Source organism: Lagopus muta, chromosome 2, assembly GCF_023343835.1.
Source record: "Lagopus muta isolate bLagMut1 chromosome 2, bLagMut1 primary, whole genome shotgun sequence".
In the NCBI taxonomy this organism is placed as follows: Eukaryota; Metazoa; Chordata; class Aves; order Galliformes; family Phasianidae; genus Lagopus; species Lagopus muta.
The window spans coordinates 47,752,872-47,777,615 of NC_064434.1; the positions used below are offsets into that span (position 1 = coordinate 47,752,872).

A 24,744-nucleotide genomic window follows, 5' to 3' on the forward strand; every position below is an offset into this window, starting at 1 on the left:
CACTGGTGAACAACTATCACTGTAGAGACACTCAATTAACTTTCAATTGAAACAAGTGACCCTGGATTTCCTGGATTTATTAAAGGATAACAGAAAGCAGTCGCATTTATAATACAAAAGCTCAGTTTCTAACTTTAATTGTAATATAGCCAAGAAAAGCATAAGAGAGCTAAACATCACCTTCAAAGCCTTCAAGCATTTTTTGCCTCTGGTTTGCAGCAGGCATCACAGCATGGCTTAGAGGGAATTAGAAAACAAATTAAACAATAAACCAAGCAAAAAAAGTCAGCCTATCACATCTGGTTTCTTGTTCAAAGCCAGACATTAATCTATGCTAAGCAACAACTGCCAAAACTGGATCTAAATGTTTAGAGTTAGGCTGAGCTTCTGTATTTTTGCCTGCCATTTCCAAATGAGGATAACGCTCACACTGCCTGTAGCATCCACACATGAAGCCCAACGCTGGGCGCTTTCTCACAGAGCAGTTCAGTGCCTCCACACCTAGGAAATCCTGCATTTCCTGGATGCATGAATCCTACTACTTAAATGCGGCCCATGCAACAGGCAGCACAAACCTCCTCACAAGTGCAGGATGCAGTGTGTGCTGTGTCCCCACTTGGCATTTCTCAGACAAGGGTAAGATGCAGAAGGTAACCTGCAGTGCTTTATCTAGCTGCACTTCTCCCCAGAAAACAGGGCACAAAATCATAGGCACAGTTCCCAGCCACTACAAGGACATTGCGGTATTCCATAAGAAAGGTAAAATACTTCAAATTATATAGGATTAATTCAGAGGATTAATTCATACAAGCTGGATTTTATTTGGAAAAAAACACCACCACATGCCATACCTTACAACCCACAAATTAACTCAAGAGGGTGGAAGAGGCATGAAAAAAAGAAAAAATTAAGTTCAAGCACGGTCAGAAGAAAGCTGATACTGCAGAACTTACATCACACTGTAAATCATACAGCAGCTGTACAACAACATTGCTGAATTATATATACACAAAGTGTACAGTTCAAGAAACCTGTGGTACAAAAGAACATCATTCTAGTTCCAAATCCTGTATAGGTTTTATTTTTAGGATTTTATTAACAAGAAACTGCACTGCTGCAGCTGAAGTAGCATAGCCTGAACAGCCCTCCAAACCAACTCCTATTTAAGTTCTCATGTAAGTAAACATAAAAAAGGCCACAGCAAATAGCTCACCCCCTCCCTCGCGCCCTGGCCGCAGTTCCCTGAGCCCCACATGGTCAGAGGAGCAGCCAGGACTGAGCACGTCCCGCTGCCAACAAGTGGAGATGAGAACTGCAGGCTTCAGAAGGCAGGGCCGAGGCCAATCACAACTTCTGCATCGCTGAATGACACCAGGAGTCCTGCCTCTGTAACTTTTGTTATTTTTCCCCTCAGCCTCCTTCAATTGTTCCCAGCACTTGGTCACGGACTCAGACAGGCTACCAGAGACCACAGGCAGCTGCCACCACACTCCAACAGCCTGCAGCAGAGGTAAGCACCCTCTATTTGATGCTTTTAACCCTCACAGCAAGGCACTGTAGCTGCAGTTTTATACATAAACTCCTCTATTCAAATTAACAGCCAGTTCTAAATGTTCACTAGAAGTAGGGAAAATTAGGCAAATCTGCTCTGAGTCACTTATACAGTGCTGTATTTTAAGGGACAGATGAGGTTTTTCTACATGCTGGTGAGACACTAACTATCCCTGGGCATCACTGTCACAGCAGCAGTGAGAAACTTTCATCATCATCTTCCTTCAACCTTTATTCCTCCTCTTAATCTATTTGGTTTGGTTTGTTTCAAATGTAAAATCTACATAGAGTAACTCAGTTTCGCAGGCACTGCCCAGCTGTGTGCCTCAGCCCCACAAAGGCAAAGCTCCTCCGTTACTGAGCTCACAGAGGAATGCTTTGCTGATGTGACACCGAGCAATAAAAACTTTGGCTGCTGTGTGATAAAGTACCATCCTTCATTGCAAATGTGAACTGGTTTATAGCAGCGCTAGAACTGGAATTGTATCATATTATTGGACACTTAAACAAATGTATGCATACAACGTTACTGCTGCGAATTTCTTTGAAAGGTTTCTTTTTTCTTTCTGGTCACTGTAACTGCCAAACTAGAATATTCTAGTAACAAATAAAAAAGTAACCAGGATTTGTAACATCACAAAATTTATTTCTAATGCAGAAAGTAATCCGTTTAATCCTGAGGGAAGAGTGCAGACAGTACACAACAAAAATACAGCCTAAGCAAGCAACAAGGAGCACATCTCAAGCAGGAACACACCACAAAGGATATTTACATTAAAAACAACAACCACCAAACAAAAAACAAAAACAAGAACCCAACATATATGAATATTGCTAGAAGGAGTAAGATTTATTCTCAACAAATTTCTCCTTAGAGCTACTGTTCTGTCCTCCATTGATGCTCACTTTTCTACTTAGGTATTGTTCAAGTTTTGATTTAGGAAAGGGACAAATTGATGCTGTGAGGCACCTGGCTCCTTTTCCTTTTACTGGTAAGCACCAGGTAAGGACACCCAAGAGCAGCTGGCTTTGTGCTCAGCACCCTGTTCTGGTTCATGAAGGCTGGATGCTCTGTAGCTCTTCAGGGAGGCAGCTTGTTAGGAAGCTCTCTAGGAGCTGTTCCCAGCAGGTAGAAGCAGCATTCAAACCCATGCTGCCTTCAAAGTCAACACCTATGACAAGGAGGAATATTCTGAAAAACAATTTTTAGCACTGAGGTCACTTAAAATGTGTTTCCAAATGGAAAAAAAAAAAAAAAAAAAAAAAAGTTTGTATATTTCCTATCAAGCAGAGACAACTGAATTGGCATTTCCAGAGATTCTGATTTACGTCTACTTAAAAAAAAAAATGGTATTAAATTTCTCATCCTTCAAGAAGGTTAAGGATGTAGCATCTTCATTGTGCAGCACAAAACTAACATTGATAATTAGACACCATAAAGGTTCATATCACCATAAAGGTGATTCTGATTGAATTTTTCAGCAAACAGGAATGTCTGAGATACACCTACGTGGGAAGACACATTTTTACACACTGTAGCACTAACTTGAATTAGCAGTAGAAAAGCATCTCAACTGAGAAACCAAAACCCTGCAGGAAAGTAATGTCATGTTCCATAGATTATGAGACAGATAGTTTAGAACTAGCAGATCGCTTTTGCTTTCCAGAGATCAATACATGGCTTATGAGGACTTTCCTGGTATCCAGTTACTTCTCAGGACCTTACTTATCTACTGCTGTTTTCCATCCAAGCCACTTCACTGCTGCTAAAAACGTTAAAATAAGAAATAACTTTCAGAATGCCCATCCACTTGCATGCTTTTTATACATGTTAGATGCAATTCAGTTCACATTCACTCACTTTGGTCCACACTGCACCTATCCTATTTATTAATAAGTAACATCAGAATCACCAGAACCTAAAACCTAACTTGAAACTACAAGGTGTTAAATCCTCAGGGCATACAGTAGAGAAAGGAGCCATCTCCCAGAAGGAGCTTTTCTATAAAAAAGTAAAAAATATAAACAGCTGGAAAAAAGTACATGGCATCATACATCCTATTTTAATGAAGTAACAGATGAGTTTGCAGTGAGGTACCTGCCCAAGACCCCACCGCGTCGTTCTGCAGCACTTGCAGGAAATCTAGCCTAGAGTTAAAATTGAGCCAAAGACAGCAGCTTCCAGGCTGCTTTAATAGAAAGAAATAGATACAGAAGTCACAGTTAGCCACAAAGTACATGGATAACATCCAAAACAAACAAACAACAACAAAAAACAAACCAAACAAAAAAAAGCCAAGCTATGCATGGTCAAGAATTTAATAGTTGTTTTGTTTTGTTTTTTTAAATACATCCATACCTTTATCTTTCTACTATCCTTGAAATATAGCTAACGGCTCTTACTAACCAATGATCTCATTTCTAGAACACGGAGAACATCAAAACTACTCAAAATGAAAAATGCAAAACAGGAAAAACTGAATCTAAACTGTTACTTTTAAAGTGTGAGCCTTTTGCACTGACACTTCAGTACAATACAGACTTTAAATCAGAAAAAATAGTTTGCTTTCCTGTTGCTTCGCACATCCCAAAACCTGAGCTGAATTGTTATTTTTCCCCATCTCAAAAACAACGTTCTCTGCATGCAATTAAAAAAATAAAATAATAAAACCATATCCTACTAGTCAGTCCGTGGCTCCTTTCACTGACAATGCACTCCAGCTGCAATATTCTGTTTCCCCTCATGCAATTTCTTGCTCTTTTTCCACACTCCCACACTCTTCCTTTGCTCATTTTTTTTTTCCTACTTTCTCCCTCAGTTTGTCTTCACCTGCACCATTTTCTCATTCTTGCCTTCATCTACCCCAGTCTTTTTTGATTGCCAGCTCTCTTTCCCCTTATATTTTCTTCAATTTTTATTTTTTTTTTTTAATTAGCTTTTTTTTCCCCCACAGCCAAGCTGTTGAGTTGGCTGACACAGTTTTTCACTGGTATAACTGCCTAGTGCAACTCCCAGCCTAGAAAAGGAAACAGCATCCTGCACCCCTAGTGTGAGTAAACACACACCCAGCTAAAGGCATAAAACCCAGCAAGTTGCCTTCAGGCCATTTCACTCTTTTTACAAGAAAACAAATTGTAACATACCTCTACAGATCACTTCTGTGGTTGAAAACCTGTAAGCAGCTTCTGTTTTTATCAGTGGAAGCCTTTATTCGTTGAATTGAGAGCAGACACCTGCTAGAAGTCTCTCAAGCCAATTCAGACTGATTCCTTATCAGCTCTCAACTTGCTCACTCAGAAGAGGAGAATTTTCAGACTCGGGAAGTTTCAATTGAAATGGCACCACACATCAGTGAGAAGGTGTTTTACAGCCAAGTTCAAAACAAAGCAATGCAACTGGGAATAATATCTATACATTAACACAGGAAGCCAGCAGAGATGACAGGCATGCCTACACATCAACCGCAGGCGCACTGTGCAGGCAGAGCTGTAACTCCCTGTAGCACTTCTTCTGCCGGGGTCCTTACAATCCATGGACAATGGGGACAAAAGACACCACAGTCAACAATTCACAGCTTTTCTTTTCCACTTTGGCACTGTACACACATCTTTAAATGCTTCTTCTCTGAGCGTGCAGAGAACGTACCCAGGAACACCACACTGTTCACACAAATGTACAGAGGAATTTCTTACACTAGGTACAGTTCTAGAGTTTGGAACAGTTCTCAACATGTAGAGCAAGGATCACAGAATTTAAAGGTGCTTTTTTGCATTGCTATCCTTATGATTAGCAAGAAACTTATGAAACCAGACCACTGCTGCTGGGTTGTTTTTGTTTTGTTTGGTTTGTTTTTGTTTGCTTTTTAAATCTAATTGTAAAAATCTATGTAATGAGCTACTGCACAATAGGAGTTGTTAACAATACCTTTTCAGGGCTTAGCTTGCTTGTACGGGGCAGTAACAAATCAAATATGTCAAGCCCATTCCACTGATATCACCACTGCATTTAGTAAACATATGACAGGAAACAGGCTGTGTCTAAAATTGCTGTGGCATTTCCAAACGAGCCAAATTTATCCTGTGTGACTTCAATGGAGTCAACACAGTTGCACCAGGAACGAGCGTGGCCACAGTTTTTACTCTGGTCACAGGTCTCCTCTCATGGTGAAGGACATCCAGAAACATAGACAAAAATAGCCTGACACAAATCAGGGGAACAGTCATATGTCAGTGAAGAGGGAGGCAGTAATTGTAACTGGTGACTCACTCTAGGGCCCCAAGTGTAGGGGATACCCCACACAGTAACATGGGGTTAACCATGTCATGTCTTCCTGCAGAGCTGCCCTGGGCACGAGACAGATCCATTAAGAGCCCTGCATTAAACACAACTGTACACCAATGCAAACAACAGCTTCCCTTCTGGGCTTGTTGCACCCAAAGGCTATGCAGTTTGGCTTCAAAGCCAAATAAATCTCACTATTTGCTGCACTTTCAAGAGGTGTTTTTGTGCATGCGCAATACCTCATATTGACCTAAAGCAAGGACAGCAGGCAAACAACAGAGAAAACTATTATCTGTGCAATGATTGCCTTTGTTTTAGTGTAATTGTCAGGCTGCCCTTTTTGACCTTGTTAGCTACCCAGCTGCAGCTGTATTACTGACTGTTTCTCTTTATGCACACTTCAGGTGGTGACAGCGTCATGGAAGATTAACAAGTAAGGTATGTGTTTACTGCTTGAAACTATGCACTTGTAAAGAAAAACTTTGTTAAGCAGCATGTGTTCCCTTTGCTTACAAGAGAACTTCTCCCACAGGCAGGCTAAGTAGAGAAAGCAGCATGCAGGTGTTTTAAAACTTTCCAAACCTACACAATCTGTTATTGTAATCTGACCTCTCTCATTCCTTTTCTATGTATTTTTCTAGCAATAAGGGGTATATGCTCTAATATACTCTACTTTTCTTTTTTCTTTTTTTTTTTTTTAAATCCTTTTGTATCACTTGTCTGGTACACTGGCACAGTGACTGGCTGTGTACTGATGTTTTGTCCTCCCTGAGATTTCTCTGTTTCCCTGAACTGGTGATGGTTTCCCACCTGTGATGCCCAGCCCATACTTTAGAGCAGTACTTTAAAGTCTTCAGTCACTGCCCCTGAAAATGAACTCAGCATCATAATGTACAGGTGTCTGCAAGTGAGCAGAACATCTAAGCCCACAGAAATGGGCTCATTGTGCACAGGGAATTGCTGCTCTGGGAACAGGCAGAAGCCAGTGAAGAGCTCAGCGCACTGTGCCTTTTGAGCACCTTCACTACTTAGATGGATGAGAACAGGTACAGCATTCAACAAAGTTGAAAAACAGTGCTAGGAACTAAGGTCCTGTGCACTTTGTTCACAGTGATTTTAAGACCAACAGGAGCTTAAGTCACCGTAAAAAATCTAAAGTTCAGATTTTGGAGATACCATCACATGGAATCACTTAAAAGTATATTAAAAAAAATCCATGCACAAAGTGCTTCCTTTCAGAAGCCCTTTTTTTTTTTTTTTTTTTTTGTACATACCGGTGCTGCCATTGGTATTGAAAACACACGTATTCTGCTGATATAATGCCATCTAACTTTAGAGACCCACATGGAAAGTTTAAAAAGAGCCTGAAAAATGCTTTTGTTTCATTTTAAGGTTCTTCCATTTTAGACATAGCGACATACCTGAAGACAAATTCATGGGTGACAAAACATCTCTGGGTCAGTCAAAACATCCTATAATTCATGCAGCAGATACCTAAGCAAGTGTTTACCTTTACCTGACATGTATGAAAGAGAGGAAGGCAGGTACTGTATAATTAACTGGAGAGAAAAAAAAACAAACAAAACAACACAAAAACACACCAGACAAGATAAGGAGAGGCCTTGTGTTAAAGATATTATTGCAATATATACTCATAAACCACCAGGGGGCAAGTTCAGCTTTCAGAACAACATTTGAGACATTTTAACATCATCAACATTAAGAACTAATTTTTTGCATTGCTATAGCACCTACCCTTTGCCATGAGCTAAGCAAGCACACAGCCCATCAACACAGAAGATTCACACAGTAGGGCTTTTATAATCCACTGGGAGTTCTAAGAGAACCAACACCCTGTACTTCTATGTGCCATCAAAAGGGAGAAGATACAGGAGTGCACGTTTTATTTCAAGCAGGAGACAAAGTAATACATTTGCTTTATCTTGCTCCCATAGCAGCCTGTGTACCTAAATATTTTAGTCCTTATCCTATTCTGTGTAGTGAAAAATATACTACTAAAATTCCTTGTATCAATGATGTATAGCTTTTAACTACACACCATAAAGTACTTTTTATTTGGAATGGCAATGAATAAAGACTCATTCTCCTCCCTTCCAAAACAAGGCTCTAGCAAATCTGATGATCTATACAGATCATGAGCAACCACAGCCAGGCATCCTGGCCTTCAGCCCTAACACAAGACTTCAGGTGTGCTTGTATTAGTAGTAATGGGGGGAGAAGGGCGGAAAAAAAACTCAGTCTTTTCACAGACCACAAAGGATGGAAAGATAAGGATCTAAAAAGGCAGGACCTGGTAAGTCCCACATTTCCACAATTTCCATTTTACAGTCTTCAACCCCTGCCAAGAAGCAGGTGCTCAGTAGCCCCTGGGAGGAGAAATGTAATGCAGCACAAACATGAACTTGGAAAACAACATTTCAAAAACATCACTTTAAACTAAAGCCCTCATGAAAACAACTTATTTATTTCAAGCTTCTCAGAACCTTAAAACAATCTCCATCTGCACTTATCAAAGCACTTTACTTCTGCATTTCTAACTCTTCACTTTCCTGCTTTCCCAGCTCCACAAAGGCTGTCTAAACAAAAAGAGAAGATAACAGGCACTTTTCACTGTTCCTGACAACTCCACTCCTTTCCTGCACTTCTAAAACCTCTGATTTGTGCCCTCTGCTTTCTTGCTGCCATGGAGAAGGTCCAATACATAACCCGCTCTGCTCTGAGGAGAGCCTCAACTATTGAGGTCAACCCACAAGCACGCCAAAGGCTCCAGGAGCTCTTTGTGAATTTCTGCCTGATCTTAATTTGCCTCTTGCTGATCTGTATCATTGTGATGCTCCTCTGAAGTTCCAGCACTTCTCTGCACTGTTCTCTAGGAAAGCCGCCCAAAGGGAAGAGCGACCTCCACTTCCAACCCCAATGCAAGGATCCCCTTGGGAGAGGGGCTAGCACTTGGACTAAGGCTGTGCTGCGTGCCAGCCGTCGCGCTGCTCTTACTGCCTGCCACATGTATTAAAAACACACTTCTGTGCTGAACAGTGTCTAGAGCTTGTTGTTACACAGCTGTGCATGACCTATTTTATCTGTTCAGTCAAGAGATGTCTGCTCTGGTGCAGGGAACTGCCTCTCCAGAGGGCTGGTAAGTCTCCCCATGTTTTAGCCAGTTTTCCATGGGTTGGCCACTACTGACAAGCAAGAAGTGTACTTTTTCAGGATCTCTGTAAGTCCATAAACCACTGGGCATGTTCCAAATTCAGCTGAAAGAACAGCACACATACCACATACTGCAGAGTAGGAGGACATCTGCTCCGAGTCCTAAAACATGCTGTATCTTTGTGCTATCAACTGAAGGCATTCACCTTGTTCTAGCATTTTTATAAGAATGAAAGTAAAACAAAAAAATATCTTCTGAACAGATTTTTTTTTTTGTAAATTTCAAGTGCTCTTCTTCAAATTTAAAGGATCCTTTATATATATATACACATATATAATGTATTTGCATATTTCTATACACTCACACCTTGGATCTGAAAACAAAAAGGCAATTTTTTTCACTGGACTTTGTCGCTGTTCCATTTTCACATGATATAATCTTACAGAATTAAATGACAACCAAAAAGATTTTTCAGTATGTTTGTGCAGACAAATGCATGCTACCACACTGGCAAAGATTTCATTTTCTGTAAGTAGCATAAACAACCGGCACAAGTAAAAAATTACAAATAGCTCCAAGTTCTTAATGTTTGGTTGCAGACAACTTGATTTGCAGCCTGCTATAATTCATACAATAATTGCCCGAGTTTAAAACTACAGATAGTTTGACATTTGCCACTCCCATTCTACGTGACTTACATTTGATGTGGTAAAGAAAAAGGTTTAGGTCGTGTTCACTACTGCAAATGGGGCATACTGCAGAAATACAAGCAACACCACCATCCTCAACTGCACATGACTGTTAGAGAACAAGCAAGTATTTTCCTAAGATAAATGTTATGTATCATTATGTATAGGAAGAAGAACATTGCAGAAAAATTGGTTTAGTACGTAAATCACAGTCTATACAAATAAAAGGTGAAGCTTCTGCTCCAGCAGATATCAGTAACAGGCCTGAGCAGACTTCCAGCCCTCTCACATGTTGGTGTTAGGCTAAATTCCTAGAAACATTACAGTTTTCAAACAAAGAAAGCTCAACAATCAACAGACAGAGATCAGACATTATTTTGAACAGGCATCTTTCTTGGGCAAAGAATCCCACTGATGAAAGCAGGAAATCAAATGAAGTTTATCTTAATCTTGTACTCTGTCTTGAAGACTTAACATTATATAAATATGGGTTAACAATGAACAACTAAGCAGAAAGGGAAGAAATCTCAGAGGAAAAAAAAAACCCTCTTGTATTGAATGTAATGCAAGCTCAGTGGTGATGAACTAGCAAATAGGTACACTAAGAGCAGATCTCTGAAGTAAGGTTAGTCACTAGATGTAGTTAGTTACTGTATGAGGATTAAAGCAAATACTGATGTAATTGGCAACACATGCATCCCATTCAAATCATAGTGACTAGAATTGTCAATATAAACCTCGATTCCTGTTTCATGCATTCTGATCATCTTCACAAATCATGATTTTCCATACATGCACTTTTCCTATCACTACTACCACACAGAAGAAGGAAAAGAAAAGCCACAGTGTACTACTGTGGGGAGAATACAAATAATAGAAAATAATAAAAAAGAAATAATTGAAAAGTTACTTTCTTCTATTTTTAAATCCATATTATGTGATGGGAAGGTTTCCATCTTGCTTTTCTCATACAGGCATTTTAGATTAATTTTGACTTATTTTAATAAATTTCTACTGGAAATAACTGATTGTTTTGCAGTACTGAAAAACTTTCTGAAGAGAAAAGGTGATAAGAGTAAATTATCAGCACACATTCTGAGATATTTTGAAGTTATAGGATCTACAAGCCTGTAATCAAAGCAGAGCACTGCTAAATAAAGAAAAAACAGCTTCCCTATAAAAATTAAAATACCTGCTTTTTTCTTATGTACCTCAAAAGCCATTAATCATTTAAAGATAATAAGCAAACAAGAATCAACCATGGTATAAATAAGCTGGAAGCTCTACTGTTATTTTACATCAACACAGATAAATTGCAAGTACTGTGAGGTTCATTTGCACCTCTGTGTTCTGTTGATATGAAAAACTGCTCCCATGCTCCACATCACAAAATGTCAACTGAACCCAGAGATAAAGGCTCTTCTACATAGTATTTTCCTTGGTATACTTGTAAGAGCTTCCAAACTGGCATCAGCTGTATTTTTTATTAAAATGACTGTGTGAAAACATATTACTGAATAAAAGAAGAAATTCAAACAATTGTTTATAAAGAAGCATCCATCCCATTATTTACTTAAAAATCAAAGTTACGTGAATGAGAGGTAGCCATTGCCAAGTGTGGCACTCAGTCCAACACTAATGTCAGGCAGCCTTTAAGGGTAGAGAAGCCTTTAACAAAGCTTCTCACAAAATGCAAAGTATTTGGCTTCCGAGCACAAAGAACTTCCACAGAAACTTTTTAAGAATACCTGGAAAACAATAATCATATTACACATTCACTCATGTCTTGTACTTTAAGCCCGCTGTACCAAAATTTGAGCACAGTGCAATGAACACATTCATTCTGAGAGTACCCCTGTTTCTAACTGGAAGCAAACTGATGCATGATAGATTATGGCCAGATACCAACTTTATATGGCTATTAACTGTCATAAAAATATTTGCGATGTTCTACAGGATCCAGGGATATCATATTTATCACATTTAACATTGAACTTCTTTGACTAGATGTTAAAAACTGAAGGAGGTCTGTGTTTTGCTTATGGAAAGAGATGATAGAACACCTCTTGCTCACTGCAAGGCTTAAAGCCAGAACACATTTCCAAGAATTCCTTTAAAAACTGGTGGTTATCTTCACAAGAACACAGACAATTGAAGTCATTTTTAAATGGGCTCTGTATTCATGGTAGTATCTGACAGTTCAGTCGAGCTGACCACTTTCTAAGATTCTTTCTTGTTGCTCTTTTTGTTTGTTCGCTCTTAAAGATTTATCTTTACACAGAAGCACCATCTTGTATAGCACACAGAACTATAGAACAGTGAACAGTGCCCTCTTGTGATCTTTTCTAAGAACTTAGATTATTAAAAAGGTCTGGCAACATTTCAGTGTAAGAGAGAACTGGTCATATTTGTTTCTTTTCTACATATACATTTTTGCATAAAAACAATAAGATATTATCTTACAAAAGGCTATGGCATATGTGCTATTAGTAGTACTATGGATACCTACTCTGCCAGCTCAATCTAGACTTCTCAGGTGGAATTCATGTTGTGAAGATGCAATGAATCCTACGCAGCATACTGTTGGCAAAACACTACCTACGCCGCGGTGCACAATGCCACAACGTAGAAAGGTAGGAAATACTCCAATTAAAAGAGGTGCATTTTGCCCAGAAAATGTTGTGGTTTTCATCTACAGAGATCTTTTAGAAAAACGATTTTTCCAACAATCTACGACTGGAAGCCTGAGTAAACACTGAGAATAGAGTTCTGTTAGAAATCATAGGGTCCTGCAGAGTGCTGTGCTCATAGAAAAAGTATATAAATAAAGAGCCAATCTGTACAAAATTCATGTCTTTCATTAATTTTTTTTTCTTTTTAAAAGGAATTTGGAGAAACAAGAAGGCTTGTAGGAACATTCAGATTTTTTTTTTTTTTTAGAAAGGAAAAAAATACCTTCTATTAATAATTTTTTTCATAATTGGCAGAAACTAAGAACAGGTTAACAGCTGAAGACAATGAAATTTGTGTGACTGCACTGCTTACCACCGAGCAAACAACCTAGAGGGCTGCTGCTAGCACAAGAGGGCAGACCAGCGCACGTTATGGATCTTGCTACCAACAGAGGTCTCAACCTGCTGCTCAATTTCCTGCTCATAGTCTTGGTTTTAGTACTTGCATTCATCCTTGTGAAGCTGATGTGAACAATCCCTGGGAGGTTTCTTTTCAAATCTTGTTCTGAGGGCTTGGGGTTCTTTTGCAATGATAACGTAAGGAGGTCAATCTACCTAACCAGAAATACGACAAGACTGCATAGATTGAAGTATCTGACAGAGAAAGTGTTCAGAGGGTTTTATCAGAAGTGAACCTTAAATCTACACACAATTATGTCATGCCATTGAATAAGGAAAGCGCTGAGAGCCTTGTTGAGTACAGAAAGAAATCCAAGTACGCATAAAGAGTTACTTTAGTTTTATAAATGCTGCAGTCAACTTTCATTTTAAGGACCAGCAAAAGATCAGCATCCTTCAAAAAGCAATTTCAGATCTCCCGTGGAGTGCAAAAGTACAGATGCTGGGGATGGAAGAGGTTGCTGTGGTTTGCAGCAACTGAGATGTGGACAAGTTAAGTTTAAATCTGAAAATGTAATTTTTAGGGACACTTTTTGACACCTGTGGTTCACAGCAACATCTTAAAAGCCAGAAAGTATTCATGTTACACATCAGTAACAGAAGCAGCAGCTGTTAGATCTATAACAAACAAAACAGAAATCAAACCCAAACAAGGGCCACTAGCAAGCAAGGGTTATCATATCCACGAATCCTTTAGCACTGCTGCATATGTGAGCTGTCAGAGCCTCTGCATAACAGCAAGAAGAGTGCTGCATCCTCAACAAGTTCACCACTTATGCACAGGTCAAGAGTGCTGCCTGGAGCCCTCAAGCTGTTTGACACTCCATTTGTTGTATGCGTACCACAGCAGCATAGTTAGCCACCTATAGCTCATCCTCACATCAAACCTGCAACGAAAGCTTCCCGTGGGACCTTCCCCTACAGCCCTTCACAGGATGATCTGCTTTCTCCATGCTTGCTGGGAAAGGCAGTGACCAAGGAGAGCTCCTTTCTACTAGAATCATTTGCCTACCAGGCAACCCTAAGATACACAGGGAGAGAAGGAAGCCACAAGCAGACTACAAACACCACACTGAGGCCAAAAAGTCTGCTCTTCAGCATCTCTCTCTTCCCCCAACAAGTTGGGAACCAAACGTAACAACATACATTCAATGCCATACACATGCAAGATGCTGGTGGTGCCCAGAGGTGAGGAAAACCCAATTTCCAGCTCCTTTATGACAGAAGAGTTCCCTGGACCAGCAGGTACGCTGTTGATACCACAGGTGCCCCCAACGTTACAGAGCTGACCTACTCCAGCTCCACATAGGATTGCCACACTATTACTGCTGTTGCGGCTGGTTCAGTCATTTCAGTCATTCAGCACAGAAGAGACTGTACTACAAAAAAGATCTACAAAAAGACTTAGCACAAAAGGAAGACAGTATGCCAACAGAAACATGGTGTGCAGGCCCACCATGACCAGGCACCCATGTTTCACACCACATTATCTCCTTCAGCATCGAGACACCATTATGTGGGACAGCACTGATAGAGAAGTCAAATAAAAGATTTTTCTCTTGTGCTTTGAAATGCAATAAAAACTTAAAAAGAGCTTCTGCTTTTTTCTTTTTTTTTTATGTCAATACATAATATTTGTATTCAAAGCAGAAAATTTCACGCTGTAACCACTTTTTCACTTATTTTGATTATCTTGAAACGTTCTGCTTTAAAATCTATAGATTTATGTACGTGGGATTGACGTTGTAACAGTAATACAGTTCCATACTATTTAGAAGGATTTCTGCTAGTACATGAAATAGACAAGATGAAAAAAAAAAATAAAAAAAAAATCACGAAATTAAGAAACTGATATGAAGGCCACTCTAGTCTCATGAAGAGTAAAAACTAGTTTTCAAGCAAAATGGCCACCCTGAGTATTTCATGCCTATTCTCCTGCAAAAACAAGAGCTCCCTTACCTTATGGAAGTCACTGTGACAGCTGAACAGCTAAAAAGAGCTAAATGAACTAGCATTAAAAAACAAAAACAAAAAAAGAAAAAAAAAATTCCTTTCATTAAAAAGGACAAAGTTGAGTGTAGTAACTTGACCTATCACTTATTTCCAGTTCTAAAGCTATGCACAAACTGCCATTAGGATGTAGCTACCCCATGAAACAACACCAAACTTCTCCCAGACTGCAACGAAAATCACAGAACCTTAAATAAATGTTGAAACACGCTGCTGAAACTAAACATGCATTCTGCTGGGATGACGTACAAAATTGGAAAAGCTATCAGTCTTCCATTGCCAAGCCTTTTTCTGTAATCAGACATGGTCCAAGCTTGGTTTGCCACCATCTGCTAGCACTTAGACTGAGCGCACGTATTCACTATGGGTTGAATCCATTTGTCAGCCTGCAACCAACTTCACAGCAAAAGAAACAGAGCATAAAAGCTCACAGCAGTGAACTAATTCTGTTAACTGTAAGCGATGTTTGAAATTTTTATCCTGTTGGAAAGTATGTTTTTCTCAAGTCAGATTTTGAAAACATTTATAATGACTTCTTTCCTTCACTTTTCTGACCTGTCAGAATCATAAGGAAAAATACTTTTGAGTTCACATTTCAGAATAAAATTCAACGACAACAATATGATGTGAAGCATATTCTTTCAATTAAACTTTTATATGTTTGGTGATGTTCAGATATGCAAGCACTGTTTTGAAATGATGACTGTTGTAGCATCTCTAGTTTCTCACTGCATTAAAATTTGATTTGTAGTAACATATATACGGTATGAACTTGACAGTATTTTCCTCATTAAAAAAAAAAAAAAAAAAAAGTAAATGAGATACATTAATGGAAGAAGATGCACTTAAGCAACTTCCATCTATCATCTCTGCAATATTCTGTTCAAAGCTAGCACACCATGAAAAAAATAATCCCAAGGATGCCACGTAAACTGGAAAAAAAAACCAAACCAACACATTAGTTGTACTGTGCTGCACGAAGCCTTCTGAAACTTCTTTCCTCCTGTATTATCTCCTACAGTTTTGAAGGCATATCTTTTATTCTGGGCTAACATACAGTATCTATTAATTGCAATCAGATGATAGGATCAGGCTTTAAGAAATGCATTTACATGGAAACATGGAGCTTTTGTATTCAGATTTATATGTCCTGTAAGTTCACTAGATGGGATTTTGTGTACTGCAAGCATTTTTTCTTCTTAACAAAGGTTTAATTAGCCACTCACTAACTTTGAGAGCTTAAAATTAAAATGTATTAGAACAGTCACCTCTGCTGAAATACTGAAAGATCAGCTGAGCACTGAAAAAATAGTTGTGTGATGAAATATAAATTCTGCAGGAAAATTATTTTTGTTCTAGTATCATTAAAATCTGTTCTTTGGAAGTCTAGAAGAATGTTCATCTTCAAAAAGCTTACACTGAATACAAATTTGCTACAAAAAGCATTTCCATACTCAATTCCATGCTATACAACAAACAAAGCCTAGATCCTCCTTGGAGATTCAGTTCAGAAACCTACACACACCACACCACAGACAAACACTGTACCTTCTCTGAGGAGAGCTTTTGTTGATGTACAGTATCTTTCCTACTGGTATAAATCACAGCTGTTCGGAGAGTCTCTTTCAGGACAGGTTGCAAGTCTGCTTCCCAACACTCTGAACTTTCCTTACGATTCTCACATCTTCAGGGCCCATTATTCTCCATATGCCACCAGCACACCTTAAAGTTACACAGAACTGCCCGATATTCTCTGTTTAAAGTAAAGTTCAGTTTGTTTTCTGTTCAGGGCAATGTTTTAAAGCAGAATTATGATAAATAGCAATTATTTCAGTCCTGTAAAAGCACTGCATTTCTATCAGCATACATGATAGAAAGCAAAATACCTGAAATAATAATCACTAAAAAGGGAGGGGGCAGGGAACAGAAAAAGGGGAAAGATTTCTATGTCATGGTTTAACCCAGCAGGTGGCTCAGCACCACACAGTCGTCTGCTCATTGCCCCCCTTCCCACTGGGATGGAGGAGAGACTCTCATGGCTTGAGACAAAACTTTTTACTTAGATAGCAAAAAGAAAAATCATTATGACTATATATATGTATTCAACAAGCTCTGCACAAGCAATTTACTCACCACCCACTGACCAATGCCCATGTAGTCCCCCCCAAGTAGTAGAAGAGAGGGAGATGGACTCCCATCCCCTTCAAAGCTCCTTCAGTTTGATGCTACGTGGTATGGAATATCCCCTAGGCCAGTTTAAGTCAGCTGTCCTAATTCTCTTCCTTCCCAGCTCCAGGGGCCCTTCACAGAGAATGGCCTTGGCTCTATACAACCCTGCTTAGCAGCAACTGTAAACACTGGTACATTATCATCAGTGGTTTTGATTTTGTCCTAGAACCAAAACATATAATAACAGGCCCAGCTGAATTAAGATATCCCAGCTGAAGCTAAGATACGATAGAGGGTTATCAGTGTGTTTTCATTCACAGCTTCTCCATTTAAAAAAAAAAAATTCCCTCCTTGTTAGTTACCACACCTAGAGGCAGCAGAGAACACCCTGAAGAGCTCAGCTCATGGCCATGCTTTACTTTTCTGCTTTATGGAATCTTATTTGACAAGTCCATCCTCTCCACTAAGGAAATCTGACAGACCTATTTCAAGACAGCAATGCAACCCTAAACCATATCAATGAAAGCACTTGTTAGAGCCATCAGGAACTCCTTTTAATTACTGCCAGACTCCCTGTGATCTCCTGTTGCAACTGAGTAAGGGGGAAATCATAGAATGGCCTGTGTTGAAAAGGACTTCAAAGTACTACCACCAGACCAGGCTGCCCAGAGCCACATCCAGCCTGGCCTTGAATCCCTCCATGGATTGGGCATCCACAACCTCTCTGAACAATGTGAGAAACCCTATCATTAAGGGTTGACACAGCTTAACGGTCTGCCTGAGGAAGCAAGGATCCTATCTATACTCCATAACAAACACCGATCCAGCTATAAATTACCAATCTAGATATAAAAGCAACAGAAGCAAGACAAAGCAGCTTTAGGAAAAACTTTAACCTGCAATCTTACAAGCAGAAAAGCTGCTGTACCATCTTATAAATGAAGCCAAAAAGGTAACTAATGTTTGTGCTCCCCCTATGAGCTCTGTCCTCAAAATACAGCTGGGAATCTATGCCTGCCTACCTGCCTTTAACCACAAAAAGAGGTTTTTCTGAACAGTAACCAGAGTAATACACCCAGGGCTTCATCTGTTCAAAAAAAAAAAAAAAAAAAAAAAAGGAAACTGCATTTCATTACAACCAGACTGAGGATACACTTGTGAGAAGCGAAGAACCTAGAAAAATGTCATAATAATAATAATTTGGTAATATGAATCAGCCTCAACTTTCTATGTTAATAAATAATAATAAAAACACAGATCCCTTTAAGAGCATTGTGGGATCCTGAGAACTTCTAAATTTCTCAGTCTTTCCCACAGTGCACAATGGAACAAACAACAAAATTTGAGCACAACTGTTTGTTATTGTCAGGCCGGAAGAAATGGTTATTTTCACATACAGCTAAATTATCTTTTTTGGGACAGTATCCTAGACTAACTTCACACTGCCTGTTGCAGAAGTTTACATAATGTAATCTCCTTGCAACTTTCAGACAACTCTATCTACATACTTAAGTATTAATATTTCTAATTCATGCCTTCCGTTACAAACTATCTTTTCCCATTAGGGAGGACGTGGATGCGAAGACTGGGCATTGTCATATCAGAAAGGCTTAAAAATACCATCTTAAAAAAAAAAAAAAGAAAAATCATATAATGTTTACTATATGAAAAAGCTTCAAATAAGACAAATACATTTTATTTAAATAAATGTGATTAGATTCAACTAACCATAGTCAGTTAATTTACTAAAAAAATAAGCAGTAACAACAAAATGAACTAAGCTTTTAAGTCCTGGACACAGCGATATTGCTGTATGCAGGTATCAGTCCTTCTGATTGTGTAAATTAAATCTCTCAGTTCAGATGAAAATAGACATTCACATTTCCTCCACCACACTATGCCAAAAATGCTCTTAAGAACTGTTAAAAATTTTAAAAGTGTCTTCTGATTAATCTCTTACTGCACCCAGCTTCAACAAGAGATGCTGGTCTCATGTGAACCAACAGATTGAATCTAAGCAAACAGATGTCAGAAGAAAATTGCTGGCAGTCACATGATACTAAGACACAAGCAGCAGCAACCCCAATATACATTTAAAACCACCACCACCTGGTTGAGAGGACTTGAGTTTCCTGTTGTGTTTTACTAAAAACTCTACGAAAGGCATTATTCTTCACATATAACACGAGATGCCACACGATGGCAGCAAACACCAAGCTGTAGCCTTACCTGCACAGGGTCTTCACTTCCCGGCCTGAAGTCTTCAAGCTGCTGTAGGTGCCATGCAGCTACACCATAGGGCTCTTCTGCAGTCCTGCAGTCCAGGGGATTTGCCCGTAACTGTTCTTTAAGCCACATTTGAGTCCTCACTGCTGGCTGTATGGGAGCTCCACTCACAGCCTGTTGTCCCAAGGTTGCATATCTCTGTCCAAAAGCTTCACAACTGGCTGCCACAGGTTTGCTTTCGGGTAAGGCACTGTAGTTCAAGTCTAAGGCATGTCTCCTACTCGAGGAATCTGAAACAAAATCATCTTTGTTGCACGTTTCAAATTTGTACTTGCAGTCCAGTAGAGACGACCGTTTTTTCCCTATTTCCTTGTCCTCAATTTTTAGCAACTCCATGCTGTCATGCAAACAGTTTGGCCCATTTGTCCTTAATGGTGGTGACACAGCTTTGTCTGTACCGGCTCTGGAGTCCACGGAATGACTACTGCCATCCTGGCTGAAGGTGTTTGGTGAGCTGAGCTTAGACAAGGAGGACCATTTTCTTACAGGTCTTGCGGTTTTCATGTCAAGAGAATTGTCTAGGGCATCTGGATTTCTGCCTCCTCCTGACCGTACAAAGCTTGTACTCCATTTAGAGCCATCAGACTTGAAAGCTTCCCTGTGTTTGGAAAGTGAAGAGCTGGCATTAGACGGCATCACATGGGCAGTGGGAATAGAAACCAGTGATCGGCTGGGCTTAAACGAGGATGTACCACTTGAAGTTGAATGATCTGGGAAGAAAAATTTATTACGTAAGTACAACACAAAATGAATACTAACACAGTGCACAGAGGGCAAAACATCAACCTCAAGGCGAAATGCAAAAATAGAAGGAAATGGGTATCTTGACAAAACAAGGTCTTCTGAACCATTCAAGATTTCAATATGCTTTCATTCGCAGAATGAGATCTTTTCAAATTTACTTTGCTGGGTACTGCATTAAGAAGGCAATAAGAGAAGCTCCAGACACACTTAGACTGTGGGCAGAGTGCAGTGTTTACTTCCCAACTTCAACACACAAGGCAAGGCTTTTTTCCTCTCCCCCTACAACTCAAAATGGTTTTAATGACACAAATGATAGAGGCAACCCAATCTAGGATCTCCCTGATTTGTTGTTCCTCCAACACCCCTCCTCTCCTTCTTTGAGGGAACACAATTCACTGAATGCACTTTGTAAAACAAAAGTGTTGAGACAAGGCAGATGAATAACAACTTCTGGTCAGTACTATGCATCTTTTCAGATTTCACTATTTTCAACCTACATTTCTATCAGATGATTTGATTTAATTAAAAAAAAAATTCTGAAAAAAATATTATATTCTTTTTAGGTTTTGTATTTTCCACAAATCCAAACAGGACACAGCGTAGGAACTGTTTAGCATAGTTCATTAAATGTATCCCAAACTGAAATACCAAGAACAGAGAAATCAGAAAGATGATGCTCAGAAAGCAACAGAAGGGCAAAGATGATCAAGGTAAACGAGAGGTGACTGAGGACAGCCTGAGACCTCTCACATCCCCAGCAGCAGGTGCTTCACATCACAGAACATGGACAACCAGAAATAAGCTCCTAATCCTCTCATTAGAGGATCAGCTCCTACCACGTCACATGGCTCCGCCTTACCCAAGCTTAATAGGTCTAAAGTAGATAAGAGAATGAAAGAGCTAATTTATTCATTCAAGATCCTTTTTGCTCGGAGCAAGGCAGATACAATCCTAATACTTCTCTTGAACTACACACATACTTTATATAAATCAACCAAGCACTCTGAAATTACAGCTAGGATACCCAGCTTGATGGCTGCAGTAGGTTAGTATGAAAAGCCAGAACATGCTACTAATTGTGTATGCTTTCCAATACACCATGCCACAGACAGGAAGACCAGCATTTACATGTATCAAAATCCCTTATCCCCAGCTTGGATTCTCCTCCCTCTTCGGGACAAGACTTTTGACTCAGTGCACTTGCATCACAACACAAAATATTGAAGGAATAAAGGCACACTCCTCGTCTCAGAGAAAAATGCTTTATATTCCACAAAATAATAAACAGTTCCTTAACTGATACTGGGTTCTTACATACACATTTGACTTCTAAAGCAGCCAAGGCCACTAAGGAGATGAAAATATTTGCTGAAGCCTTCAATAACAGCCCCACCATCAATTCTCTCATTTTAAAGAGAAAGCTTATACCACATTATCTCTCACCTCTACCCAGCTGCCTGTTTCCGCAGCAGTTACAGAATGTGGCCACCTTTAAGACTTCCACAGAATTGTCAGATTTGCTTGAAACAGACCAACAGTTTGAGAGCTACCTATAGGGCACTGAACGCCAAAAAAAATACACACAGCTTGATCACATTAGAAAGAACAAGATGAGTAACACTACCGGCTTTGCTACTTGATGCACAATGTTGCTAAAAACATGAGACACCACTACAAGCAAGAACAAACCCCTTTTCCTCCCTGCACTTCATCTTTAAAATTCTGTATTCCAGAGAAACATAGCTGTTCTCTGCCTTGACGCTGCTCAAGAAGTGGGACACAGCAAAAAGGACTGAGTGACTGAATACTATGCAATCCATTTAAAATTGAAGGAATCGTGGTTCTCTAGCCAAACAGCTGTCACAGCAGTGGAGACAGTGATACGCAACACCAAGTTCCTAAAACTGCTGTGTGCAGCCAATCTGCCTGCATCAGGCACAGAGGACATTACGATACAGAACGACCTCTTTGACAGTGGAGATCTATGCTTTCTATGCTTCAGGATATGTTGATTTCTACGAGTAGGAATGTCACATCTGCAAGAGAATGGCAAGAGCTGAAACCCAACCTGTATGCTTACTCAAATACATTCTGTAACAAGATTACAGTAGTATTCAATATAGAGTTTTTGGTCTAAAATATAGATAATGTAATCTAGATACCAGCTTCAAACTAGAATTAAGGCCAATAATAATTAGAAGAATATGCCTTCCTTTTCCTATTTTTACTGGTGTAATGAGCTACTCATCCATAGAAAAAATTTGTTTTGGTTTCTTCTACTCCAAATTTAAACTCCCAAATTAGACCTAAATTTGTCTTCAGCAATTCTGATTCTTAACTCTACAAGCAGCCTCAGTCTTGAAATATAACACATACATCCATCAATAGCAGTTGGATGTATCTGACAATTTGTTTTGAAGTGAAACCTAGCAATTTTGCTTTCAAGTTGCCCTAATTGGTCTTCCCATTAACTCTCACTGAAACATATGAGAAAATTCACACATTTTCTTAGAGCATATTGCTTCTGTCTGCCTTGACTGCAGGCTCAGCTGGAAAGAACTGGTCTGCATTCTAAAACATCTCCTCATAGTACAAAAAACAGAAAATTCAGAAATGCCATCAAAATGAAAGATAATTCAAAAGCACAGAAAAGCTTAGAAGATACCATTACTCCTGCAGACATAGCAGTAAGTTTACAGAGTCACTGAATGGCTAAGATAGGAAGTGACATCTGGATGCCATCTGTTGTAATGCTTGCTCAAGCAGGACACCTAGACAGGGTGCGCAAGAGGCTGTCCAGACAAGTTCTGAAGATGTCCAAGGAGACTCCGCAGCCTCTCTGGGCAACATGTGCCAGTGTTGGATAACTCATGTAGTAAGAAAAGTTTTAAAAAAAAAAAAAAAAAAAAAAAAAAAAAAAAAAGTTCCTTCTCACCAAATCCTGCCAAAGACAACTTTAAGCAAAAAGATTTTTCCCTCTCATGTGATAGAGCTGTAGAATATCTTGAGTTGGAAGGGACCTGCAAGGATCATCATTTCAAACTCCTGGCTCCACATACGATGATCCAAAATTCAAACCACATTTTGGAAAGTGTTGTCCAAGAATAATTAAAAGGAGTTATGAATGAACTACTGCTCTCTTCTCAGCATGGTTCAGCTTTCGCTGCATCAAGCCAGTCTTTATTTGAAGACTGTAAATGCATTTAAACACAATTTGTATACATCAAGAATCAGCTTTTCAATGCTTAAGATTGTTCTTATCAAGGAAAACTTGAAGAGATGGGAGAAAAAAATAAAGCAAGTTGCTACTGGTTTTCCTCTGAACATCAAGATTAAAAATCAAAACTTGCTTCTCAATCATATTAATACCTTTTTGTGCCTACCACAAAGCACCCAAGGCCACCCATCCAATTGGCACTGCATTTTAACCTTTGATACAATAGATACTAAATCACAGTAATAAGAGTATTTTAGAAATTTGTTCTACAAGATTTCTACCACACAGTAGCAGAAGATGGAATCAAAAGTGAATAACATTTCCATATGGCTTTCCTACTACCCTCTGTTATACCTCTCAGTTATCTTATTTCTGTATCTAGCATTGAAAAATAATGCAAGAGAATCAATTCTGGTTTTCAAAAAAACCTAAATCACAGAAATTTCACTTATTTGGGAACAAGCATGGCACAAACTTTTCTTCTAGAAAAGTGAAAAAAACAAAAAAACAAAAAAACAACAACAACCTCCCAACTTAATGGACTCCTCCTCTTTATTTACATTTTCCTATACTTTTTTTTGCTGTAGAACATCACTAGTTCCATCTACATTTACCAGACTTAGAAGACAATCTCTGAAGCCACTTCTCAGGTCAGATTCATAACACAATCAGTCAGCTGCTTCAAATCCTAATCAGTTGCCCCAGTGGTCAGTCATAAAGCAAGAGAGGCAAAAAAGGTTTATTGAAAACTTTCCCTGCTGCAAAATGAAATTGACACTTCATGAGTACCCATATGTAAGATATACTTCTATATCTAACTAAACTGTTAGATATAGAAGTATATCTTATTTCTCCCAACATATCACCAAACAATCAGCTAGTAATCAAAACCCAAAATGCTTATTATGCATATGTTGGTGGGATGCACGTGTATCTAATATCACTGGAAACAGAGACTTTCCTTGTGTGAAAGACTTTGAAATTTGATATTTTATCCAGGCTATAATTAGAAAACCCTGACCATAGAGAATAATGCCACTATTAGAAACAGATGACGTTCTCTTCCTTTTTGCTCCACTCCCTACCCCCTACACACTGACATAAACTGCTCCAATCCAGGAAAATAAACTAAAATACTATTATTAATTGAGCAGAAGGCAGATGGGGGCAGCCAAACCACTATTGTACATATTTACTTGCATCTGACTGAGCTTCAGCGTAAAAAAGTTCTTAAGTTTGTTACAGGACGTTTGCCAAATTATTCCCTGTGGTGTAACTTAACTGCACGTACTCCAGCAGCAAGCCAGAGCAATTCCAGGGTCCAGCATACAACACTGATGTAGCCACAAATTTTCTGTATGACAAAAGCATATGGCTGCCTCCTGGAAATCTTTTCCTCAACAGCTGCTTTCACTGCTTTCAATAATGAGAACATCTAAAATCTCTTGGAAGTTGGTAAAAAACAAACAAAGAAACCACAAAACATACAACAC

The 24,744-nt window shown here is 39.1% G+C and overlaps 2 protein-coding genes across 5 annotated transcripts in view; one reads left to right on the plus strand and one right to left on the minus strand.

Moving 5' to 3' along the window:
* CEP85L (centrosomal protein 85 like) overlaps nucleotides 1-24,744 on the minus strand; it is a 142,420-nt gene that overhangs the window by 50,729 nt on the left and 66,947 nt on the right. For all 4 annotated transcript variants that reach the window (XM_048934747.1, XM_048934749.1, XM_048934746.1 and 1 more), the window contains one exon: nucleotides 19,234-20,000. In XM_048934747.1, the coding sequence (XP_048790704.1) occupies nucleotides 19,234-20,000 (767 nt within the window). The remainder of the gene's footprint in view (nucleotides 1-19,233; nucleotides 20,001-24,744) is intronic.
* On the plus strand, nucleotides 1,298-10,241 carry PLN (phospholamban). The gene is made up of 4 exons (XM_048934751.1): nucleotides 1,298-1,510; nucleotides 2,470-2,554; nucleotides 6,238-6,271; nucleotides 8,416-10,241. The coding sequence occupies exon 4, from the start codon at nucleotides 8,538-8,540 to the stop codon at nucleotides 8,694-8,696; it is 159 nt and encodes a 52-aa protein (XP_048790708.1). The 5' UTR covers nucleotides 1,298-1,510; nucleotides 2,470-2,554; nucleotides 6,238-6,271; nucleotides 8,416-8,537; the 3' UTR covers nucleotides 8,697-10,241.

What these genes read in the sequence shown, in the direction of transcription:
- PLN (XM_048934751.1), top strand. Translation starts at nt 8,538, where the DNA reads ATGGAGAAGGTCCAATACATAACCCGCTCTGCTCTGAGGAGAGCCTCA.